This window comes from Pyrus communis, chromosome 7, assembly GCF_041283825.1.
Source record: "Pyrus communis isolate YQ-2024b chromosome 7, ASM4128382v1, whole genome shotgun sequence".
Taxonomy (NCBI): Eukaryota; Viridiplantae; Streptophyta; class Magnoliopsida; order Rosales; family Rosaceae; genus Pyrus; species Pyrus communis.
The window spans coordinates 20,281,316-20,305,314 of record NC_142571.1 but is presented as its reverse complement, the minus strand read 5'-3'; the positions used below and the strand labels follow the sequence as shown (position 1 = coordinate 20,305,314).

Genomic DNA, 23,999 nt, shown 5'->3' with positions numbered 1-23,999 from the left:
GCAGAAATTTTAGTATAATACATTATATGATTATGTTATTACCGGATTAGAATCTAGGCGGATTCCCTTTGTTCGAATTTTTAGGATTAATTGTTCATCGTTCATTGTATAAATTTTAAACCGTACGATATACAAGAAACTGAAAAATTAATCCTTCAAATCTCTACGATAGGAATTTGAAAAGGATCTTTATCCATTATTTCCCTCCTAGATAACATCATAGATCTGACAATCTCGCATCTCTACCCTCCCCACCAAAAAAACTGATTTAACTTCACTCCCTCCTCCATTCTCACAACCGCCTTTTTCACCATTCACACCCTCACTCTCTCACTCCAATTATTTATATGCCTCCTCTCTCCACCCCCACTTTCCTATAAACTCCCATTTCCTCTCTCTCACGCTCCCGTCTCCAAAATGGAAGGGAAAGCAATACTTCCCCTTCTCTTCCTTTCCCTCTCCGCCATTTTCCTCTCCCTCTCATCCGCCCTCGACCACCAGACCCTCCTCCTCAACCCCCTCCCCTCCCCACCCACCACCCTCTCATGGTCCGACACCGTCTCCGAATCCGATTCCGCCCAACTCCACCCCAACTCCCCCTCCTCCACCGCCACAACTCCAAACACTCTATCCGTACAATTACACCACATCGACGCCATGGCGCTTAACAAAACCCCCACCCAACTCTTCCACCTCCGCCTCCAGCGCGACGCCTTCCGTGTCAAAACCCTTACCTCCCTCGCCGCCGCCGCCGCGTCGTCCTCAAACAGAACAACCAGAGGCGGCGGTCACGTGCCTGTCACGGGCTTCAGCAGTTCCGTCGTCTCCGGACTCTCTCAGGGCAGCGGCGAGTACTTCACGCGCCTTGGCGTCGGCACGCCTCCCAGGTACGTCTACATGGTCCTCGACACCGGAAGCGACGTCGTTTGGCTCCAATGCGCCCCCTGCAAGCGGTGCTACACCCAGGCCGACCCCATTTTTGACCCACGTAAATCCGGATCCTTCGCCACAATCCCCTGTGGGTCCCCCCTCTGCCGGAAACTCGACTCGCCGGGCTGTAATTCCAAGAAGACCTGCCTCTACCAAGTCTCCTACGGGGACGGTTCCTTCACTGTCGGCGAGTTCTCAACCGAAACGCTGACGTTTCGCGGCACCAAAGTGGGACGCGTGGCGATTGGATGCGGTCACGACAACGAGGGCCTCTTCGTCGGTGCGGCGGGGCTTTTGGGACTCGGCCGGGGAAAGTTATCATTTCCCGCCCAGACCGGCTCCCAATTCAACCGGAAATTCTCCTACTGCCTAGTGGACCGGTCCTCTTCTTCCAAACCGTCCTCAGTCCTTTTCGGTGACTCGGCCGTTTCCCGGACCGCCCGGTTCACCCCCCTCGTCGCGAACCCAAAACTCGACACGTTTTACTACGTCGAGCTCATCGGTATCAGTGTCGGTGGGACACGTGTCCCGGGTATCACGGCATCGCTTTTCAATCTCGACCCGGCAGGAAACGGAGGGGTCATCCTCGATTCGGGCACTTCCGTGACCCGATTGACCCGATCGGCTTACAATGCTCTCCGAGATGCTTTCCGGGCCGGTACTTCGGGGCTTAAGCGTGGGCCCGAGTTCTCTCTGTTCGACACGTGTTTCGACTTGTCCGGAAAGACCGAAGTCAAAGTCCCCACGGTCGTGCTGCATTTCCGAAACGCCGACGTTCCACTTCCGGCAACCAACTACCTGATCCCAGTGGACAGCAGCGGCAGCTTCTGCTTTGCTTTCGCGGGTACGATGGGCGGCTTGTCCATAATTGGTAACATCCAGCAGCAAGGTTTTCGGGTGGTGTATGACCTGGCGGGTTCCCGGGTCGGGTTTTCTCCACGTGGGTGCGCTTAGTTAATTTTGATAGCGGCACGGAAATGCCCAATTTCCGTGAGTTTTATTTTTATATTTTTAATTTAATATAAATCAAAGCGGGGAAAAGCAAACCTTCCTTGCTGGAATTAGGATGATGATTTGATATGATGAAAGGGTGGGATTTGAGATGTTTTGTGTTGCTTGCTTATTACAGGTTACAAGTTACAATGCTCACGTGCTGGTTTTTTTGTTTATGTATTATCTACTCATAAATTATTACTCTAATATAAACGGGTAAATTCAAAATTCAATATTATTTGACACACTTCTTTTTTTATGGGTCAACAATTGAAGCAAAAATTAAGAGAAGGTTTTGAGTTTGTAATCCCCTCCAACAATTGAAAAAAAGATTGAACGACGACTGACAACTTAGTTCTTAGTATAGTGATACTTTTCATTAGTCAACCAAAATTAGAACAAGTTTGAGTTCAAAACCCCTCTCTCAATTGCTGAAGAACGCTAGTACGATGTGAATTGATTATGAACTTGAGAGTTTGTTGTAAGAATTGTTTAGATTTTTAATCTTTTTAGAAGCTGCTGGATTATGTTTTATAATACACGTGAGAGAACGCTAATATATATATATATATATATATATATATTTTTTACTTATAACACGTAACGTAAAATTTATCAACTTGTGTTTTGATTACATGAAAAATCATGAGGAGGTTTTTGGAGTAGGGAAGATTTTCTGGGATGTGGGGGTGTTTGGATATGAGAGAATGACAAAATAGGTGTCATCTGAGTTACACAAGTCAAGAGGAGCACATGGATGCACGTAGTGATTGGAGTGTGAGCAGAAGAAAAGACGGTGTCATTTTACAAATTTTACGATGTGGGTTTGGCAAGCACAATACGATCACGTACGACACCTTTGGCTTGTCTCCTTCCTTGTGTTGTGTGCCGACTTCCTCCCATTGTTTATTTCTTCCTCCATTTCTTTCGTGCTTACTGGCTTTCACATGGAAACTTCGCAAAATTGTCCCTTGTGGTAGAATAAAAGGTCACGTCATATTTTATTATTTTACGCGCTATGATAAGATTAGTCGATAATATTTAATGTTTTGAATAATTGAACAAGACAATTTGTTGTAGTAGGAAAGCACCAAAGAGAACGTTTGTTTTCGTAATTGTGAAAGCAAATTTCTTATTTCTTATTTTTGGACAAAATTACACATACAAAACAAATAACATATCGGGTCAAGGTCAAAAATCTCACGCGCCCATGATGAATAGAGGGTCTTTGGCCGAAGAACCTCCAATACCAAAGTTAAAATTTTGAGAGAAAAATATTTAGAGAATTTAGAAAGTTTAGTAAGAGAATTGAGATTAGGTTTTTTAGAGAAAATGAGATGGTAAATATAGGGGACATGGCCGGTCCCTTTGGAGAGAAGGTGACTGGCCTCTTGTGTATTTTTTGGGTGTAATTAGTAGTTTAATTGGCCATTAATAGATTAATTAGGTAATAAATTCATTAATTAGCCAATTAACATAATTTAAAATGAATGTTTTGGGGGTTACCTTGTAGAGAAAATGGATGAAACATGTTTTGAATTGTTACCTATTTTGGGAACTTTTGACTTGATTGTGGGATGTTTGCCCATTGCTCGCACTTAGGAATTTCGATGTTCCTCAAGGGTAATTTTGTCATTTTTGCTCAAAAATCCATGTGTCGCCTCTTGATTATTTTTGGCTCCACAGTAATTGTATCAGATAATGAATACAGATAAAGAGAAAGGAGAGAGATTGTATTATCACTTTCTAATTTTTGATCTTGCATTTGGTCTAAGTCTCTATATATAAACGTTTTGATTCGACAACATTTTACATGCATGAAGAAAAATGTTCACCTTTATAATACTTTTTCACCTAAGGCTTTTAATTTTCACCTAAGTCTATTTTAGTTTGCTCTCTTCTACATTTATACGTGTTGCATTCACATTATATTTCACAACAAATTCCAAGTTTTACAATTTAATTAAATAATTATGTCAGATAAGCGCATTTGTCCCAAAATATTACACGTAAGCTAGGATGGATAGTAAAGAGAAAAGCAAAATTCTCTCCTCGAAGATATGTTGGGTTTATTGTAGGTGTAAAAGAAAATTAAAAGTTAAAAGTGGTGGGAGGATGAATACAAAGCATGGTAATTATTTATGTGCAGACAACATTGGAACATGGGTTGTGTCACCACTTCACTACAATTAGATGATGACCCTAGGCTTGATATTTTAATGCTGTTAAAGGGTTTGTTTTTCGGTGGTGCCCACTGTCCTCCCCTCCTTGTTGAATGATGATTTTTTCTGGTTCGTCTCTGTGAAGATCTTTTAATTATATTTATTTATCATATATTATACGGTTAATTTTCATCAAATATTATTTATATTTAATTTTAAATAAAAAGATTTACAATAATTTTTGATTGTACGATATATGATGAACGAATGTAATTGAAAATTTTCTGAAATCCTCACAAATAGGATCCTCATTCCTCCTTGTATAGTTGCAAACTGGACCATGGCCTAAGTTGGTGACAGTCGTTGTAGTCCGTAGGTAGGTAGATACACGTACAAACACCCATCTTAAGTAGCCATCAAAATTACACTCATACTTAAATAAATTTGCTATTAATATTTCACCAACTTTAGGTGTACGGCGTACGATTTAGTGTTGTTTCGTAGAATATGAACTCTCACACGAATCTTAATAGTTAGTAAATTACACAATATTCTGATTTTTTTTATTAATACCAATCAAGGTTCTAAAAGACGTTAGGTGTTAGTCAGATGGTGGGTTGGAGTACAACACCTAAATGGTTAGATGGGTTTAAATGGGGTCTAGGTAGATTATGCAGATTTAGTAAACTTATTATATAGTAAACTTATTATATATCATATAAATAAATGTTTTTTTATACTTAAAAAGTACATGATTTCATTAAGAGACATAAACTGCAAAAATAGAATGACATATAGATTATAAAGTATTATAATATAATGAAAATATGGAGAACAAATATACAATATGTGCTCATCTACGTATTTCACAAGTCTCTTAAATTTTTTTATAAAATAAAATAAAATGCAAAATGAAAATTATATAATTACTTTCTAAGTGAGAATCGCGACTTAAGCGGGTTAGAATGGGTATGTGAGTTTCATGTATTCCACACTCCCCTCCTATTACCATAATCATCCCTCCCTCCTCTCACACTTTCCATTCTGTCTTTTTTTTTTTAAAAATAAAAAATTCAAAATAAGATATTGAAATGACTTAATCGTAACCATTTAAATTAAAGATGAAGAAAGATGAGCGAGATTCGGAGGGGAGAGAAACATTAAGGCAAAACATAAAATTTGATGTATGCATTTATGAGCACATGGCTTTTCTTTTGTTTCAACACCATAATCAGGGTCCACGGACAATGTTTGAGAGATTAAGGAGCGGGTTTTATATTATGTTGGACTAAATATGGATTAGTCGCATGACGATGAGACGATCTCTAATAAAACTCAATTAAGCCTTAATTTAATTTAATTTTATAGTTCTTTTTAATTTTTTAATTTTATTTTTGTATTGTTAATTAGAGAAACGTGGAAGAACAACATACATGCATCAACCTAGTATTCTGTCCCCAACACATGTGAACTTGATCCGATCTTTGATGAACCAACCAAGTACTAATCTCCTGCAGGCTGCTGCATTAAATTCTAAAACACCAACTAATTCATTCTTTTAAATACTAATATCCTGCAACATTAATATCTAAAACAATCACCGCCTCTCCCTGCGCGAATTATCGATGCATAAGTTAGGCATCCTTATACAAAAGAGTGGTCTTTTCGGATTGGTTATTGTGTGTCACTACCTCACACCTATCATACACATTTGAGTAAGAAGGGTCTTAGCGTCTCGCCATTGCGACTCCGCATCTTCATGGGGAATTCAATTTCACCGGATTAACTAATGGTCCCCAAGTCCTGTAGGCCTCGTTTATTACAGCGAACTAGTTCAGATTGGATTAGCTTAAAAAATTAAGCTTGATTGACTTGGCTTGGACAATGAAGTGTTTGGTGCAGTTCGAGAGTTCAAATCTACTAAGCTCTGAGCTATTTGAAAAGGATCACACTTTATATACAAGTTAGTTGTGCGACGTCACAGAACTAATGGAAAAGAAAACGAACTAGGCCAAAAATTGTCAGGGGAAAAATTGAAAACTCAGTCAGCTATTGTAGTTGGGCTGGTTTGATATTGAATTTTGCCTAACCATAAAATAAAATCGTTTGAATTCTTTTGATTAAGATTCAAACTCCTGAAGCCTTTTTTACTAAAAAAATCCTTAAATTAAAATCACATTCTTTTGATTTAAGATGGGCCTTAGATTCTTTTGGGTCGAAGAAAATATCTTCATTAAAATGGCCCAAATACAAGTTGGGTTTGAGCTGGGATAAGCGGGCTTTCGGATTTGCAAATTTCTAAAACATGCTATCCAACAAAATAATTTAAAAAAATTTGGAGGGTCTCTAAATTGCAAAGTCTCATATATATATCGTGCCCCTCTTAACTTCGGATTGTGACATTTTACCCTTTCTTGCTCAGCGCGTAAAATACCCAAATCCACAAACTATATATTATCCTCGAATTTTGAAAATTCAAAGAAGCTTCCAATCTCTGCGTGGTTGAATTGAGAAACAATGGAAGAAGAGGAAGGAGGGAAGGTTAGGGTTTTGATAGAGACGGCGACGATCTCGACCGAACCGGATGTCGACCCACGCCTCCTCAAGGCCATCAAGTCGGTTGTCCGATACTCCGATTCGGAGCTCCGACTCGCCGCTCGTATTCTCATGGATCTTATGAAGCGCGAACACTCTCAGGTCCTTTCGTGCATAGAAACTCTCTTTCTTCTGTAAAAATTCGAATCCTTATATTTAATTTCTCCGTTGCTGTTTGTAGTTTGTAGTGTATTTTTCTAGGGTTTATTTTCTAGCTTGTGTTTGGTTGCCGAGAAATTTTGAAAGGGAAAATTCGATTTACCAATCAACATCTAGTTAAATTACGTATCCTTTTCATTTTTCTGAAATTATAGGATATAATGGTAAAACATTGGATAGTAAGCTGTTCAATTTGGTTAGAAATTGTTGTTTAATCTCTGTTTGTTTGGGTGGGTGTTAAAAGTTTAGGGTTTCAGATTGGTACTATCAGTTGAATTATGGGAGAGAAGTTTTTGATGAAATATATAAATTTTGCAGGTGCGCTACCTCACACTTCTTATCATTGATGAGCTTTTTATGAGATCAAAGCTATTTCGAACCCTTGTTGTGGAAAATTTGGATCAGTTATTGACTTTAAGTGTCGGATTTAGAATACATTCGTCACTCCCACCTCCGGCAAATGTTGCGACTGCTTTGCGTAAGAAGGCGATAGAGTTTTTGGAGAAGTGGAATTCTTCGTTTGGGGTTCACTATAAGCAGATTAGGTTAGGGTTTGATTACCTTAAGAACACCCTTAAGTATCAGTTCCCAAATCTACAGGAAACTGCGACTCGGCTTCAACAGGAGAGAAGGGAAAGGGAGAGGAAGACGAAAAAGATCTTGTTGAAAAAGTTTGAGATTTTGGAAAAGAATTTTGCGTCAATTAAGGAAGAAATTCAATCTACTGTTGATGAGATTGGGGAGTGTTTAGAAATTGTACGCCCTAAAGAGGAAGGTGTTCCGTTTTGTCCATTAGATGAGGAAGATATGGAAGAGTTTCATTCTTATGAGTTCCGGCAGTTGCGCTTACAAGCATTGGAAGAAGGAGAAAAGCTTCATGAGAATAGTGAAAACAAAGTGGTTTTTGATGCCCTGCGGGAGCTTTACAAGATATTGGTAAAGCATTTGACTGCAGTGCAAGAATGGATCCTTGTTCTTGTAAAAGTTGAACTGACTGATAACAGATCCAGGGATTCGTATTTGAAGGAGTTCATCGATATCCGGAATAATATTCAATCAGTGAAGAAGAAGTGTGAAGAATCGGGATGCAATCTTTCAAACATTGCCAAGCATGAGGAAGAAGATTTTTGGGAGGAAGGCAAGATCGAAACAACTGAGGGTGGGAATTTTAGTCTTCCCAATAACAGAACTGGAGGTCTTGCTGTGACATCAACATCCAAGGAGGTGCAAGGTAGCATTCCTAAATGCCATGATAAGGAGAGCGATGCCAATAAGGGGCGCAGTCATGAAGGTGGGGGAAGCAATTCAGACCCTCTGAGAAGTAAGCTTCTGGCTGAAGCTCCTGAGGTGAACTGGAGCAATCATTTGGCCAGTTGGGGTTCAAAGATGGATGTATTGGCTAACCATCGGGGGTTGGAGCTTGAAAGTCATTGGGGCAGGGTGGATCAGGATGCAGTTATTCCAGCAGAAAAGATTGCGGAATTAAATCTTCAGGCTACTGTGTACAAAGAAAAGCAGGTTGAAATTCAGCCATGCCGAGCACCATTAAGCAATGGAAAAGTTTGTCCAAGAAGAGACTTGAGAATTTGCCCATTTCATGGACCTGTTATTCCCAGAGATGATGAGGGAAAGCCACTGAATCAGAACCCTCCAAAAGATGAGAAGGCTCCTGATTTAGGGACCGATTTAGTAGAGCAGTTAACGAAACAAGCCGTGCAGAATGTTCGTGAGAAAGATAAAGAGTTGGCAAGGAAGAGAGAAATAGATAAAAAGGCACTGAAGCGTGCTAAGCTTGCCAAAATAAGAGAACACAATGAAGCGGTTTTACGAGATTCTGCAATCGCTTCAACTTCTAAATCTGCATTTATTGGAGAAGATTGGGAGCCAAGTACTAGTAGGAACCCGTCATTCAGAAACAAAAAGAAAACCCTTGCCTCCATGCTGCAGAAGAAAGAGACACCAAAAGATAGATTAGCTCGGAGGATTTTGAATACACGAGCAAGTGCTGCAACTGTAAGACAACTTACATTGGGCGAGGATGCAAATTACCGAGAAGCCTTCCCGAATCAGTGGTAAATGGTCGCCCTATTTCTCTGCTTCTTGGCTTATTAAGAGGATTGTTACTGATTGATTTACCTGCTTTTTGTAAATTGTTACGTACATTTTCTTGACTTAAGCAATTAAGAACTTCCGTAATTAGTGAATGATTAGGGAAGCTGTCTTTCGGCCGGTTTTGTAACATATGTTAATTTTCGGATTTGAATTTTTTCAAAATGTATGCATAAAAGGGAGGTTAGTAAATAAGAAGTTTGATTTTATTTCATGTGTAATATCTGTTGTGGTCTGTTATAAATGGACAGGATGACTTGTATAGCACGGCTGCACGGGCATACTGTCACGGTGGCGTCACATGCTAATAATACAAAAAGATATCGTAATTTCTCTTTACGTGTCCTTGTATTACTGGCACGTGACGGCCGTGTTATACAAGTTGTTGTCGATGAAAAGGTGTAGCAGCTTCCCGTGGTTGCTGCTGCATATCAAAAACAATAACAGCTAATACAACTATACAAGCATGTGTAAAGTGTGGCTTGTTCCAGTTTGGTTATGCTGTCTGCCGACAAGAATCAATGAATCATAACCAAACAGAAGGTACAGAATATTCGGCTTCACCTACTTTTTGGATAGTTACTTGTTATGGCGGCACAAAACAAAATGGTAGTAACGTTGAGGTCAAGTCATCTTTTTACGCCTTTGTTATTTATTTATTTTTTAAACTTTGATATATTTGTCTTCTCCCATGAAAATCATGTCTCGATTTTCGCTTGATTAAGTAATTTGAAATGTTATGTTGTCAGACTATGTATTAACCGTTAATTAGGTAAATTATGTATGATGTTTAGTTAAGATTCTCAGTCTGACAACAAACATGTCAAGCAATACAGAAAGTGAAGATTCTTTTAGTTAAATAATTTCCAATTGATAAGTTTGATCTGATTACTTCATGAATGAGATAAAAACGGCTTACAAGCATGTGACCATGAATTCAGAAACGTTCAAGTCACCTTTGCAGCACTAACTCTTAATTTATGCAATAATACGAACATATCATTGGCAAACAAAATTGTCACCAAGTTGTGTGTGTGTGTGTCACCGTGCAAGATACGTTGGATCTCTTAAACAAAAAGAAAATTACATAATTGCTTCAATCGATTTTATAACTAATGAGTATCCATGGTTTAAAGTAGGATCCAACTCAACCTTGAATTGTTGGATATAAGTTTACAACATATTTGTGTTGTGAGCACCATTGGAGGTGTGATTCTTTTGTTCATGTTGGATATTTGAAAGTTTTGTTGTCGGAGATCACTGAAGTTGGTTGCTAAACCACATGGCGTTGTCCATTGCTTTACTTGGTATGCTCTTCATGTTCGTTATTAAGCCAATGATGTTACTCGTTGCTTTGCTCGTTATACTTTTCACATTGACCATTCTTGCTTTTGGTTCGATGAACCTTTCGATTTTATTTTTCACTTGTTTGAGGGTTGTAGTAGCTAATTGGCTGGCATGATTGGTTAGTATTTTGGGTGTTATTTTCACATTATTTGCTTGTATTTTCTATGTTCATAGTACACTTATATCTGTATTTATACCTGACATGATAAATTCAATAGAGCTGCATTTAAACATCATTTCCAAGTTATTATAAAATTGTGAAAAAGTCCACATTCCTTATTCAACAAGGTATCAATCTACAAGCCATAATCAACTCATGCTTCCAAATTAATCACAAAACAATGTGTTACCAAAACTGCCATCATAACATCCATATATAAAAAGTTTTATATAAAAAATTATGCCCAATAGCACAAACAAGTGTGCAACTTTTGTAAGGATAAAATAGGACCCACAGTCGGCCAAAAAATTCAAATAAAATAGAGCACAATAATGTGCACCACATAAACCGGAGATTGATCCCGTTGTCTCCCTGGTCTTCTATTAAAAAGGCCGGCCCTAATCAGGGGCTTCTCGCTTGATGGTGATTGAGTTTTGACGTTACATAAAAGTTATTTTTTTGTGTTCTTCGAAAGATTACAGGTTCAATTCGAATCATAAAAACAACAATTTTGCTAATGGTTTTTTACCACTCATACAAAAAATAATTCAGTTAAAACTTAAAACAAAACCCATAATTCCACATTGACAACAGCTAATTACCAAATCAGAAAAGTTAAAAATTAAGTTCCCTAAATTAACCTACCCTACTATTAAATCCCCTCGGTAATTCTATTAACCTACCAGTCATATCAAACCGCTACTCAAAAACCCTTAACTGAAAACGGACACGTGATAGCCGTTTGATCTTAATCAGACGGCTGATGTCATCTGGACTGTGACCCATCTCTTGTCTCTCTATCTGTAAAACCAACGAAGAAGAAGAAGCACACCTTTTTGTGGAAAAAATAAAATAAAATTTTTGGGTTTCTTATTACGCCCATTGCAATCCAGGATTTTCCTTTTTTTTTTACCCTTCCAGTTTTTTATTCAATTTTGTATAATTGTGTATTGGGGAATCATACCCATCAGTCAAAGAATCGAAAGATTTCATCTTTTTTCCCAAATTTTGATTTTTTTAATTTTGGGTTTCCAAATTGTTGCTGGTTTTTTATTTTTTTTGTCTCCATTGAAGAATGGAATCAGACATCATTGAAAGTCTTGCGTCTTTGGATTTGATTGACGATGACGAGATCCATAGCCGTCCGATTCACCAGTTTCTTTCAGTTCCGAAGGCGCACAGCAACACCGGCAATAACATTCCCGGCACCACCAGCGTCCACGAGCTTCTTGAATGCCCTGTTTGCACCAATTCAATGTACCCTCCAATCCATCAGGTTCGCCCTTTCTTGCAATTTCCTCAATTGGTTTCCTTTTTTCTTTTGATCTTTGTTTTGCCTGTTTTGTTTTTTGAAGATTTTGAATTTTTGTGGGATTTAATTTTAAGGGGTGATTGTGTTTCTGGGTTTTGGTTGGTAGGTTTATTGGATTCTATTATTTAGAAGGTGAAAGATAATATTCAGTTTCTGAATTTTGTTATAAAGAAAAAATAATCCTTGTTATATTTTTAGGCAAACAACAATCGAAAATAATTCTAGTTTGGCTAGTAAGATTTTGAAACTTGCTTCACTTATAAGTGCTTTTCCGGAGTTCCTAGTAACAGGGGATACTAAAGAACAGAATCAGATTTCGTTCAAAATATTTTGTCGACGTGATACTTCCTGGGGTTGGTGAATATGCTTGTGTGGACATATTTATCAGTTAGTTTGTAAGGTGAAGCAGGCTGACAGGTGGGGAGCGGTAACACTACCACCAATTGATAGAGATGCTTTGGGTGCTTTATCTGCGTAAAGCTATCGTGCTTGAAATTGGGTACACCGAGTTCATCCTATTTATTCATTAATAGGGTTTAGGGCAGAAATTTTATGTGTGTAAAGCTATCATGCTTGAAATTGGGTGCACCGATCCATGCTATTTATTCATTAATAGGGTTTAGGACAGAAGTTTATTGGTTGTTTTGTTAGAGCACTTTACTCTGCCTCACACACATACTCTTACATCTCTCATGGCTGTAGAGGCTATAGTCACAGAACTTTATGCTGGGGGTGTAATGCATCGCACGGGCTTTCATTTTAAGTGTTAGGGTGTTGACATGTTTTGATGTTTATGTGGCATAGTTCGGATGAGTAGACCTACCCCACCTACTCTGGAGCTTATTGGAATCAAGGGATACTCAATGAATCGCTATCCTTAAATTTATTTGGGATGGCTAAGCATGGGGATTCTTTTAATAATATGTAGCTGCTTGAAAAATTCATCTAGGATTAGTTGACCTTTATGGCTTATAAATCTAAACTATTTGTTTCTGCAGTGTCACAATGGGCATACCCTTTGTTCCACCTGTAAAGCAAGGGTGCATAACCGGTGCCCAACTTGTAGACAGGAGCTTGGTGACATAAGGTGTCTAGCACTGGAGAAGGTTGCTGAATCTCTTGAACTGCCCTGCAAGTATTGCTCTCTTGGGTGCCCAGAGATATTTCCCTATTATAGTAAACTCAAACACGAGGCTGTCTGTAACTTCAGACCATACAACTGTCCATATGCTGGATCAGACTGCTCCACTGTTGGGGATATTCCATTCCTTGTTTCTCATCTCCGGGATGATCACAAGGTGGACATGCATTCCGGATGCACTTTTAATCATCGTTATGTAAAGTCTAATCCTCGTGAAGTAGAAAATGCCACGTGGATGTTAACTGTAAGTACATACATGTTTCTCCCTCTTTGTATAAAACTTGTGGCTGAATGAAAATTGCTTAGTTTGCTCTCCTCACGCTAGATATTAGTAGGCAGAGGTTGCATAAATCAAGAAACCATCAGTTTCACTATTGGGGCGATAGGTGAAGTTAATACTGGAATTGCATCATAAGCCATTGAAAATAAGACTTTGTTTGGTTTAACTTTCGCAATTAGAATATAAATACTTAATCGATTAGTTTAACTATCCCAATTAAAAGTGCATGATTTAGTTGATTGGTTTAACTTTCCCAGTTAATATGGGACGATAGGAATCATGGGACCTTTGATAGCAATACTTGAGAAGGATCAACTGTGACTATATAGCAGATTGAAGATGTATGCTTTGGTTTTTGTTATGGTAGCAAACTAATTGTCTTATTTTTCATCCTTGATAGGTCTTCCACTGTTTTGGTCAGTATTTCTGTCTACATTTTGAAGCCTTCCAGCTTGGTATGGCTCCTGTTTACATGGCATTTCTCCGGTTCATGGGCGATGAAGCAGAAGCTCGGAACTACAGCTACAGCTTGGAGGTTGGAGGAAATGGCCGAAAGCTGATTTGGGAGGGCAACCCAAGAAGCATAAGGGATAGCCACAAGAAGGTTAGAGACAGCCATGATGGCCTCATAATACAGCGCAACATGGCACTTTTCTTCTCTGGCGGGGATAGGAAAGAGCTGAAGCTGCGGGTCACAGGACGAATATGGGAGGAACAGCAGAACCCAGAAGGTGGGACCTGCATACCTCTCTGTAGCTAGCCTGGTTGGATATCTCTTTCCCTCATTTGTGTGCTAAACATTATCTTAATGTTATTAGTGAATTAACCTTTTAAGGATTCTTTTATTGGATTATAACGTTTCAATGCTGGAGGCTTTGTACTTAGTCTGTTAAGCTTCCAGTTATCCTCTTAAAGCTGAAACACGAAACTGTTGTCTTGATGGAGTCTTGGTTAGAGTTTGATATTAGTATTAGATTAACAATCATGACAGCTGTCCATAATTTCTCAAAAACCAATTGAACTTTGCTCAATGGCATTATAGTCCAAGCACGGCTCACACCGTTGTTGTTTAAATGGAGAGATAAGGAAGGGGGTGAGACAGACTGGTGTATCCTAGGGTATAGCTTGTTAAGGTAAAACGAAGGGAAACTTATGATGATTAGAACCTTGACAGCTTTCACTTTAGTTCCTAAGTGATGAAACAATCCGTTATGTCCCTTAGGCTTATAATTTTTTCTACGTTTCAGGGGGCGAAAGTTTGTGAAGTACCATGTACGATTGCAGTTCAAACTGACTGATAAGCAGTTGGTGAGACAGCTAGAGCTTGGGGTATCAGTTTATATACTTGGTAGGTATGTATCAATGTCAATGATAGAAAAACCATAAGCTTTTATCCTATGATCTACAAATACTCAACAGGAAAATTACTCCTTTACTTGTCTTGGAATTACTTGACTTTATTTGATATACAAAGCTCAACGTTGAGTCAGATGAAACCTAAACAAGTAGATCAGTGAGGAGTCATCGTTTCACTTTCAACCATCATGTTTGCTATGAGTCGGGGGCAAAAGTGGGGATAAGATACATAATGTTTAAGTCTCTCCAGCACTCAATGTTGCATCCTTTGGGGTTGCCATTGCAGTCTTTGATGGCAAACGATCTCGAAGCTCAAATACCGTATGTTTCATCAGCAGTAGCTTTTGTTCAGTGCAGTTGACATAGGTTGATCGTCTCATGATCATCAGATGGTGTCGCTGTACAGTAGTGGATCGGACTGGGTTGGCTGGGGACTCCCTCTATTCCGAGAGTGTTTTCCTTGCCATTTTGATGACTCTATGTGCTTCTTTTTCCATGAGAGGTTGAGAGAAACGAGAAAAAAGAACTTGAAAATATATGTACATCTGTGTGAGGTTGGAATTTGTTTCTTTTTGCTGGAAAACACTAGGCCTGAAATATAAATAGATCATAAACAATTCAGATTAGGTCACAGCTTTAATGATATTCAAACTTAATGTCTTTCCAAATTTCGATTTGTCTTGTAAGGAAGAGATTTCAGATTTCAGATTTGTCTTGTAAGGAAGAGATTAGGCTCACATTTCTCTTTGCTTATGAGGAAGAGATTTCAGATTTAGTTTTCCTGAATAGCGAGTGCGACACCAAATTATGACCGCCAATTGGATGTCATAGCCCAATTCCCACCCCCAATATAATGTGTTAAAAAGGGGTCAACGTTCACGTAGTAAATAGAAGAGCCTGCTCCATCTTTTCCATTGATTGGAGAGAAGAGCCAACGCATACACATGATACAAAAGTCTTCAAATCTCCATCCTTCAATTGGATCACAAACAAAACGACCACTCGATCTTGCAGCCACGGTTGTTGGCATCATCGTGGTCGTTGATGGGCAGTAGTTGCATGGTTGCAACAAAGGATCTAATCCCCATGTTATTATCCATGATCTCATGACTCAAACATCGTTCGATTGGATCAAATGTCAATAGCTTCTCTTTCTCCCACCGGATCAATCTGTGATCGTCACCTGATCGGCAGATGATGATGTTGAAGCGAAGGCATCGGAGTAGATTGCGCTGTACCGTATCAGGCCAGGTTTGCCGAGTACTCCCTCTAGTTGACAAGTGTCAAGATTTGGGAACCATTTGTGGAAGTAGCAAAGATCTGCCACGAAGGGCCAAACTTCATCCGCTGTTGGAACCAGGCAGCATTGTCCTTGAGAATTCATAGCCCAAGCGTTATCCGCAGTCACCGGAAAGTCCCGTGAAATGAAACACAATATCCGGCGTTTTATCCACTTGAAACCGGCTATCGTCGTAACAAACTATGGAAATCGGATAAGGCATTCACGATTACCTTCTCCAGCTCACCAAAAGCTTCAAATGCAAGCATATGGTATAAGTTGTTGCCGAGTCCACGAAAACACCTCCATCTCCACCTGCGGTCATATTAAAAACTGAACTCGAAACATTTAGCATTGCGCCATCGATGCTAATGCAGTCTAAGCTTAGGATAGTAAAGACCAAATTTCACGTTGCTGTTGTTGTAGGTACCATTATTTTCGGATGAAATGCAATACGAGAGGTGGGGGTACGAAATCTGACAGACAAGTGAACAAGGCTCTCTGCTAAGTCCCACAACTCGTGGTGGATGATGGTACTGTTTCGACATTAGTTAATGTTACCACTTAATCCATCATGTTCAAGCATCATGGTCTCCCTGGCAATGTCTGTGTTTGCCGGATCAAGTAGTGGTATGCCTTTTTCGTAGCATTTTTCACAAGGCTTACACTGAAACCAAATTAAATCGCTGGCCGTGTCGAAAAATCCCAAAGGTGTCGACTCTTGTTGTGCCAACTTTGTACCTCATGATGTAGCCTCCATCGTCTCTATCAATCACTTCTCCATGGTCTCTATCGATCGGCACGCTGATGGAAATGCGGGGAGCTGATTTGATGCGGCTAGCAGGTGTGGCCTTGGGGTTGTAGAGCGGAGATTGAGGAGAGTCGTGGTGAGTGAGACGTGCCTCGAAACCTTGGACTGGTGTCTCAGGAGAAGACATGGACGACGGAGGTATGGTGATCAAATGAGGAGGGAGAATATCAGAGTTGAGGCCATGGTTGCTAGCCCTAGGTGTGGAGTTTAAGCTGTAAGATAAGACCACAAAATTTACACCAGTAACCAGGGAGAATGTTTATACTTTATTGGCAATCCGTCACATGTATTTCGTCATCGTTAGTTGTCCATGTGGGCAGGAAAATTTGACCTTTTTGCATTGTGAGTGGTATATGCATAAATTTCACGAGAGAAACTTACATGCAACGAGATGTCATTGTGGCGGTATTTCAAACTAATCATTATGTAAAAGCATAATGGTAAATGATAAACTTAAAATACTGATACAATATTATTCCCGTTATATTATATGTAAGTACTTAACTACTACTACTCCACATATGGCATATTAATGTGTAGAGTGTATAAAAGGTATAGTAAACATCATATTTGTTCACAAAAAACTTGCTATAAAGCTTTTGAAATCTCTAATTAAACGACACATGTTACATGTCGTTCTCCTTCCCGAACGACGTGTGACGAGACGCCGAAAAACCTCTCCAAAATCTCCGCCAAAGTTCTGAATCCCATCGCTTTATGTAACCTCTCAATCTTCATCCATGGAGTTTCCCTCTCTTTCTTCACCTTTCCCTTCCAAATTTCCCGCCAATTCTCCAAACAAGAAGACCTAATTTCGATACAACATTCCCACCTTCGATCTCTACAGAACCCCATCATTTTCCATCTATTTACTCTCCTGTAGCAGGAGAAAATTTCGAGCTTTCGAGCAGTTCGGTGGGCCCACCAGCCGCAGAAACTTGCTGAGGAAGAAGCTCACTGACGGCCAAAAAGTGAACCAGAATTCCATTCCTTTAAACCCAAGTTCTGAATTTCAGTTTTTGAGTAGTAATGTTGTTGATTCTGAGAGTCAGTGTAGTAATTTGATTTCTGATGATAGTGTGAAAGAGAGTAAATTTGGTAATGGGGTTGTTGATGATAGTGTTGCTGAAACGGGTGATGCAGAAGAATCGAATTCGAAACGTCTTGGTGATTCGGTTTTGTTGAGTAAATTGGAGAGTTGGATGGAGCAATCTAGGAGGGATACTGAGTACTGGGGCATTGGTTCGGGTCATATTTTCACTGTTGTGCAAGATTCTGATGGTAGTGTGAAAGCGGTTTCGGTTAATGAGGATGAAATCTTGAGGAGAAGCCGAGTTGAGCGAGGGGAACTGGAGGGCTAGGCGGAGGTGAACTTGAAAATTTTGCAGGCGGAGAGTTTAGCTAGAGAGATGGAAAGAGGGAACAATGGGATTCAGAGGAATAGTTCCATAGCCAAGTTCGGTAATGAGGGTGAGGGTCTTGTGAAGGAGATTCAGGGTTTTACTCTTGGATCGGAGTTGATACCAAAGCTATCTCGAGTTGGGAGATTGGTGTTGTATGGTTTCATTGCGTTGTGGGCATTGAAGAAGTTATTCACTTTTGGAAATAACGAAGAGCGGTACTCGGAATTGGAGAAGGAAATGATGAGGAGAAAGATCAAAGCAAGAAAGGAGAAAGAGATGTTAGAACCGAGCAGTGTGGAAGTTGTTCAAGCAGCTTTGAACTTATGAAAGTTATTGGGAGAGGAAAATCGTCAAATGGTAACCCGGCTCTACAAGTTTCTCCAAGTTCCATGACCACTGCTGAGTATACAGATTTTGATGATACAGTTCAGGAAATAAGTATAAGAAATATGGCCAGGCAAGCGCGAGAAATTCATAGCAGGGATGGGGACAGAAACAATTTTCAGACTCTGAATGATGAAATTTCAGATGAAACTGTAAATGAAATTTCGGATGAAACAGACGCTGTCAAACGGCATGGAGACGAGCAAGAAAATATTCTACCCAACCTTGTAAATTGAGATTTCAGGCAAAGTGAGGATAGTGATGATACTTCTTCTAGTAAAAAGTCAGACGTTGTTGAGGATGGGAATAATCAAGCTTTTAGTATTTCGAATATAGAAGTTTCAGATGATCGGGAAAGCACTAACCAGGATGTAACAGACTCTGAACAGAATTTACACTTACCAGACAATGCTCCTTTTAGGGAGTCCAGAAAGTCCAGCAAGGGTTCCCTGCAAGTAAAACCAAGGGTCATAAGGTCGGTGAAAGAAGCTAGGGAGTATCTTTCTAAAAAAGATGACAAAACAAAGCTAAATGGAGAGCCCCGTTTTGAACCTGTCCCTAGAAGTGATGTTCTTGGAAGGCTACAAAGTGCTAAAGACTTTGGTAACAATGGAAGCCAGGGAGCGTTCGTGGTCAACAATGATTTAGGTTCTGTGGTTCCAAATGAAACATCAGATCCTCCATCTACCGAAAATGCTTTTGAAGATTATGATCTGAAGGATGACAAGTTTGAAGGTATAAAGAGTGATAAACCTGATGAAACCAAGAAAAGACACTTCATGGACGATGATCAAAAGCAACAGGTTTCTTTAGATCATGAAAGTAGTAACAGTGATTCAATGATAGAACCATCTGTTAAATATGAGAAGTGGATCGAAGAAAACTTTAATGAATTTGAACCTATAGCTAAGAAGATTGGAGTTGGTTTTAGAGATAATTACATGGTTTCAAGAGGAAAAGCAGATCAAGAGTCAATTATGAGTTCGGACATGACACAGCTTGGATCTAACGAAGAAGATGACAGTGAACTTGAATGGATGAAAGATGATAGTCTTAGGGAAATTGTCCTTCAAGTCCGAGACAATGAGTTGGCAGGACGGGATCCGTTTCATATGATGGATGCTGAAGATAAGGATGCATTTTTTAAGGGTCTTGAGAAGAAAGTTGAGAAAGAGAATACAAAGCTGACGAAACTGCATGAGTTACTCCATTCGAACATTGAAAACCTCACTTATGGTGCAGGTAATATTTTGACTCATACCTATTGCTCTAGTTTTCAGCATTGAGGAAGATATAGATGCTTTGGTTTTGATTTTGAAATTTTAAGAATTCAGAAAGGGGTCATTTAATTGTATAGCATTCTAACCATGGTGAGATGTTTCAAGTTTTTACTGCAACCAGTTTGATCCGCCTCATAGGTTTTCTGATGATAATTTACTCTTCTCTCTGTATTTGTTAGCTAAACCGGTTCCTTACATAACTAGATTCATTGACCGCTTGTCAGGCCAATTTTTTGTTAATATAATCTTTCTCTTGGACATGAAAATGGAGGGCTGTAGTCATGGTAGCTTTTAGGTTTAAATCCTGCCAACTAATGAGAAGATTAAATATGTGATTTTTTCTTGAATACACATATTATGCTTGGACTAATATTTTGCTTTCCTTGTAGACGGTATCAGCATCTATGATCCACCAGAGAAAATTATACCCCGCGGGAAAGGTCCCCCATTAGAAAAGAGTCCCGAATTCTTGAATTATTTCCAAGAGCAGCGGAAGGCAATTTTTGCTGAGAATGATGGGATTTCGGTGAATAAAGACGAGCAGAACTTTCTTCAAAACTCAACAGGATCCCAATCCCATGAGAATATTGCTGCCACTCCCATAAACAACGACCCAAATAAGAAGGATATTAGAAGTTCAAAGACAATTATAGAAGGGAGTGGTGGTTCTGTTAGAGCTGGAAAAAAATCAGGAAAGGAGTATTGGCAACACACAAAAAAATGGTCTCAGGGGTTTTTGGAATCCTACAACGCGGAGACAGACCCAGAAATTAAATCCACTATGAGGGACATGGGGAAGGGATCGATGGATCACTGAAAAAGAAATACAGGAAGCTGCTGATCTGACGGACAGAATGCCTGAAAAAAGTAAGGAATTCATGGAAAGAAACTCAGTAAGCTTAAGAGAGAGATGGAATTGCTTGGGCCACAAGCTGTTGTGAGCAAGTACCGTGAATATGCAGAAGATAAGAAAGAAGATTACTTGTGGTGGTTAGATCTTCCTTATGTGCTGGTCAGCTAGATATGCACTTCGAGTTTTCTGCAATTTTTTTAAGCTTGATTTATGCTGTTAGTTCATTCCCTGATAGTTTCATCTTCTGGAAGTTGTTGTCTAACACACTATATTTAAGTTCCAGGAGGTCCTGAGTTTCAAACCTCTAATCCTTATTCCCAATATATTTGTCCGCCTTGATTCTAAGCTTTATATAGATATTTTTACCGATACTCAACCAATAGTTAATTCTCTTGTATTTTCCAGTGCATTGAGCTGTACACAGTTGATAATGAAGAACAAAGGATTGGATTTTATTCATTGGAGATGGCCGCGGATCTTGAATTGGAACCAAAGCCATACCATGTGATTGCTTTCGAGGGCAGTAATGATGGCAAAAATCTTGGTTATATCATCCAGCCTCAAATGGAAACACTTGGGAATGGCCATGCCTTTGTTGTTGCCCAGCAACCTAAGGTAAAGAATTAATTTGTTTTCAGTTCTGAATGTAATGTTTCAGGTAGATCATCATTCTTCAGTTGCAGCTATTGGAAATTTCCCTGCAATTAATACTTCATAGTCTTAGCAAATTATCTTCTCTCAAGAGAGGCCAACTTAGGTGGAACGGCGATTTGTGTTTTCAATATCACTCAGTTAACAGTACTTGTAATGTTTTTTCATTTAAGTCAAGAGATTTGAGATCTAATGCTCTATAGTTTTCATATGTTCAATTGTACCCTTTCAATTGTTCAGTCTAATTTTTATTGATCTGTTGAGGTGGGTGACCTATTTATCTGAATGTCCACTTATGTTCTCTCCAGGATGTTTTTCAGGAAGCCAAAACAAATGGCTTCGGTGTAATTGTCATTAGGAAAGGAGAGCTTCCGCTCAATGTGGACCAAACTTTGGAAGAAGTAGAGGAACAGATCAGTGAGATTGGGAGCAAAATCTACCATGATAGGATCATGCGGGAGCGCTCTATGGATATAAGCTCGTTGATAAAGGGTGTATTTGCACGATTTCCTTGTATTCTGTTTTGAAGTGGTCACATTTTTGTATCCTGGCTGTCTTGATGGCAGAAAAAGACCAACACAAACAATGAAAAGTGCAATTGGTTTCAGTGGCAAGCCCGCTAAGAAGTAAGTCCTTCATTCTGATGGAGTTGTTTCCATGCAATACTTAACAAGCACGGAACACCAAAGCATTGATTCGTGCTATTTTATATCATTGCATTTTATTTTGTGAGTATGAACATTTTCTTACATCTCTATATCTTTGATTGCAGAAAAAGATCAAAAAAAATGCTGAAGAAGCCCAGCAAGAAAGAAAGGTGATGTTTCATCATATACATATTCCGAGGGACAACAGTACTCAACCATGAAAGAAGTTCATGGTAATGTCAAACTCCACAAGTCCACATTCTTCCTCTGGATGCACGCACAAACGCCTGACAAACTCTGTACAAGTAGCCGGAGCTCCATGACTTGGTGCCAAGCAATTACCTTTCAGGTTACCTTTTACCCAATTCACCGTTTCGCCCATTCTTATACCGGAGCAGAAGTTGCACTAGTAAAATGTACATGTTGCCCCTTCTTCTCACCCAAAGACTGGACGTTTTAGTTCAGCTAGCTCTCAATCCCGACCCGGAGTGTCTCTATTGCAGAGGTGCAAAAGCTCTTATCTTTGACTCAGGAGGGCCTTCCACAGCATCGACTGATGCGGGCGCGGATCTGGTCACTTGCAGCAACGGAGCTGGTTCCTTAAAACATTAATTCCTATATTCTGTGTTGATTTGTGAATAAATATCCAACCTCATTGTGTTTGGCCCTTTTATCTTACTGTAATTCCAGCTTAAGTTAACAAGTCGGAAAAAAGCAGCGGCTTATTTTCGGGTTTCTCAAGGCTAGTTTGGTATTGCTGTGCTTTTTAAAAAAATTGATTTTGCTGTGGTGTAAGAATAAACAACGGTAGAATAAAGTAGTTGAGTGTTTGATAAACTTTTTTTTTTTATAAAAATGCTTTAAGTGTAAGGGTGTTTGGTAAACTTTTATATAAAACTGTTGTGACTATGTTAAATGACAAAAATGAGTATGATATTAAAGGTAAAATAAGAATAATTTTATTTATATTTGACAAAAAATAAAGAATAATAATTTTATTTATTAATACTCTCTCTAAAGTCTTCTTCCTGTATTTTCTCCATCTGCATCGACTAGACTTTTCCAAAAATAAAAAAAATCTCTCTAGAAGTCTCCCCCACCACCCCAATTTTCTCAGTTTTTATTTTTTTTGCTCCATCTTCTTCTTTTTTATTTTCATCTCCATGGATTCCAAAGGCGCCAATGCCGTGACTATGCCGTCTTTGATGGGTTGTTCCTCAATCTCTCTCACCTGTCTCACTGCATTTTTCTTCCTCATTTCTCCGTCTAGGCAATCTGGGCTCTCCTAATTTGCAGAAATACGAAGATCAGTCTCCTGTAAGCAGTGCAATATGAGAAATCTGGGCAAGTCTGTAATGCCAAAACCGAATCTGAAGTCTGGTTATCGCCAGAAAAGATGGTGGAGTTTCTTGGTGTGATTTTGTCGGCGTGGGAGTGAGAGAGGATGAACAAGAGATGGGTGAAAGGACAGAGATAGAAACGATGGCGTAGGGTATAGAATCCAAGGTCAATAACGGTGATTGTTGAAGCTAGGAGTGAACGGCGCTGTGGTAGAGTCAACGAGGACGATCTCCCAATTGAAGTCGGCGACGTCTTCTAGTTGGTATTATGTGTACTTTATTTAATTGTTTAAGGCCATTTTGGATATTTGAAAGTTTCATTAAATGACACAGCGCCTCTTGCAAATTAGGTTTGCGCAGAAGCTGTGGAAGCAAAAATAGTTGATTTTTCAAAACTAGCTTTTGGCTTTTCATCCAAAACTGTGAAAAAAAGATGAAGTTGAAAGTTTACCAAAACGCAAAAAAGCTCCCAGCTTTTTTTGATACTCGCTTTTTTTAAAAACACTTCAGTACCAAACCAGTACTCAGAATTCAACTTATAGGGTTATTTTCGAGTTTCTCAGAATTCAACTTACAGTGTTAAGTGCACCGAAGTTTTAATGGAGTAGATGAAAGTGATGAGCATATGTGATACGTTTCACTATAGCATTGGATTGTAGATTTTCCGCATCGACATGTAGACTTCCAACAAAATCATAGGGCTCATTTAACTCATTAAAACCGAAATAGTTCTATTGTATCAACCACCTCCTCGCATGCGACTGTTAACGATGAGCAAGTCTCGTGTTATCCTTTTCTACAAAATTT

General features: G+C 39.3%; 3 protein-coding genes and 1 pseudogene across 7 annotated transcripts; all 4 read left to right on the top strand.

Annotated features, from left to right (window-relative positions):
* Positions 1-226: 226 nt before the first annotated feature.
* Positions 227-2,156, top strand: LOC137733737 (aspartyl protease family protein 2). The gene has a single exon (XM_068472905.2). It carries the CDS (start codon positions 418-420, stop codon positions 1,882-1,884), a length of 1,467 nt encoding a protein of 488 aa, XP_068329006.2. The 5' UTR covers positions 227-417; the 3' UTR covers positions 1,885-2,156.
* Positions 2,157-6,440: 4,284 nt separating this feature from the next.
* LOC137735008 (UV-stimulated scaffold protein A homolog) lies at positions 6,441-9,162 on the top strand. 2 transcript variants are annotated; one of them, XM_068474360.2, is made up of 2 exons: positions 6,441-6,782; positions 7,158-9,162. In XM_068474360.2, the coding sequence occupies exons 1-2, from the start codon at positions 6,603-6,605 to the stop codon at positions 8,913-8,915; spliced, it is 1,938 nt and encodes a 645-aa protein (XP_068330461.2). In that variant the 5' UTR covers positions 6,441-6,602; the 3' UTR covers positions 8,916-9,162. The 2 variants fall into 2 exon arrangements, with proteins under 2 accessions (XP_068330461.2, XP_088552600.1); XM_088696474.1 differs by having other exon boundaries at positions 6,482-6,814.
* A 2,026-nt stretch (positions 9,163-11,188) lies between these two features.
* LOC137734065 (E3 ubiquitin-protein ligase SINAT3) lies at positions 11,189-14,684 on the top strand. 3 transcript variants are annotated; one of them, XM_068473328.2, is made up of 4 exons: positions 11,284-11,731; positions 12,766-13,152; positions 13,589-13,919; positions 14,436-14,684. In XM_068473328.2, exons 1-4 carry the CDS (start codon positions 11,531-11,533, stop codon positions 14,450-14,452), a joined length of 936 nt encoding a protein of 311 aa, XP_068329429.2. In that variant the 5' UTR covers positions 11,284-11,530; the 3' UTR covers positions 14,453-14,684. The 3 variants fall into 3 exon arrangements, with proteins under 3 accessions (XP_068329427.2, XP_068329429.2, XP_068329428.2); XM_068473327.2 differs by having other exon boundaries at positions 11,293-11,731; positions 13,589-13,952; XM_068473326.2 differs by lacking the exon at positions 14,436-14,684 and having other exon boundaries at positions 11,189-11,731; positions 13,589-14,128.
* A 2,660-nt stretch (positions 14,685-17,344) lies between these two features.
* On the top strand, positions 17,345-22,593 carry LOC137734353 (uncharacterized; annotated as a pseudogene). Its single transcript, XR_015964009.1, has 6 exons — positions 17,345-19,663; positions 20,091-20,713; positions 20,960-21,169; positions 21,514-21,701; positions 21,742-21,831; positions 21,978-22,593. The product of XR_015964009.1 is annotated as an uncharacterized LOC137734353 (transcript).
* The last annotated feature ends 1,406 nt before the right edge of the window (positions 22,594-23,999 follow it).

Bases quoted from the DNA above. Each gene is read 5' to 3' on its own strand.
- LOC137735008 (XM_068474360.2), top strand. From the start codon at position 6,603: ATGGAAGAAGAGGAAGGAGGGAAGGTTAGGGTTTTGATAGAGACGGCG. The intron at 6,783-7,157 runs GTCCTTTCGTGC...TAAATTTTGCAG, and splicing joins TGAAGCGCGAACACTCTCAG to GTGCGCTACCTCACACTTCT.
- LOC137733737 (XM_068472905.2), top strand. From the start codon at position 418: ATGGAAGGGAAAGCAATACTTCCCCTTCTCTTCCTTTCCCTCTCCGCC.
- LOC137734065 (XM_068473327.2), top strand. From the start codon at position 11,531: ATGGAATCAGACATCATTGAAAGTCTTGCGTCTTTGGATTTGATTGAC. The intron at 11,732-12,765 runs GTTCGCCCTTTC...TTGTTTCTGCAG, and splicing joins TGTACCCTCCAATCCATCAG to TGTCACAATGGGCATACCCT. The intron at 13,153-13,588 runs GTAAGTACATAC...CATCCTTGATAG, and splicing joins ATGCCACGTGGATGTTAACT to GTCTTCCACTGTTTTGGTCA.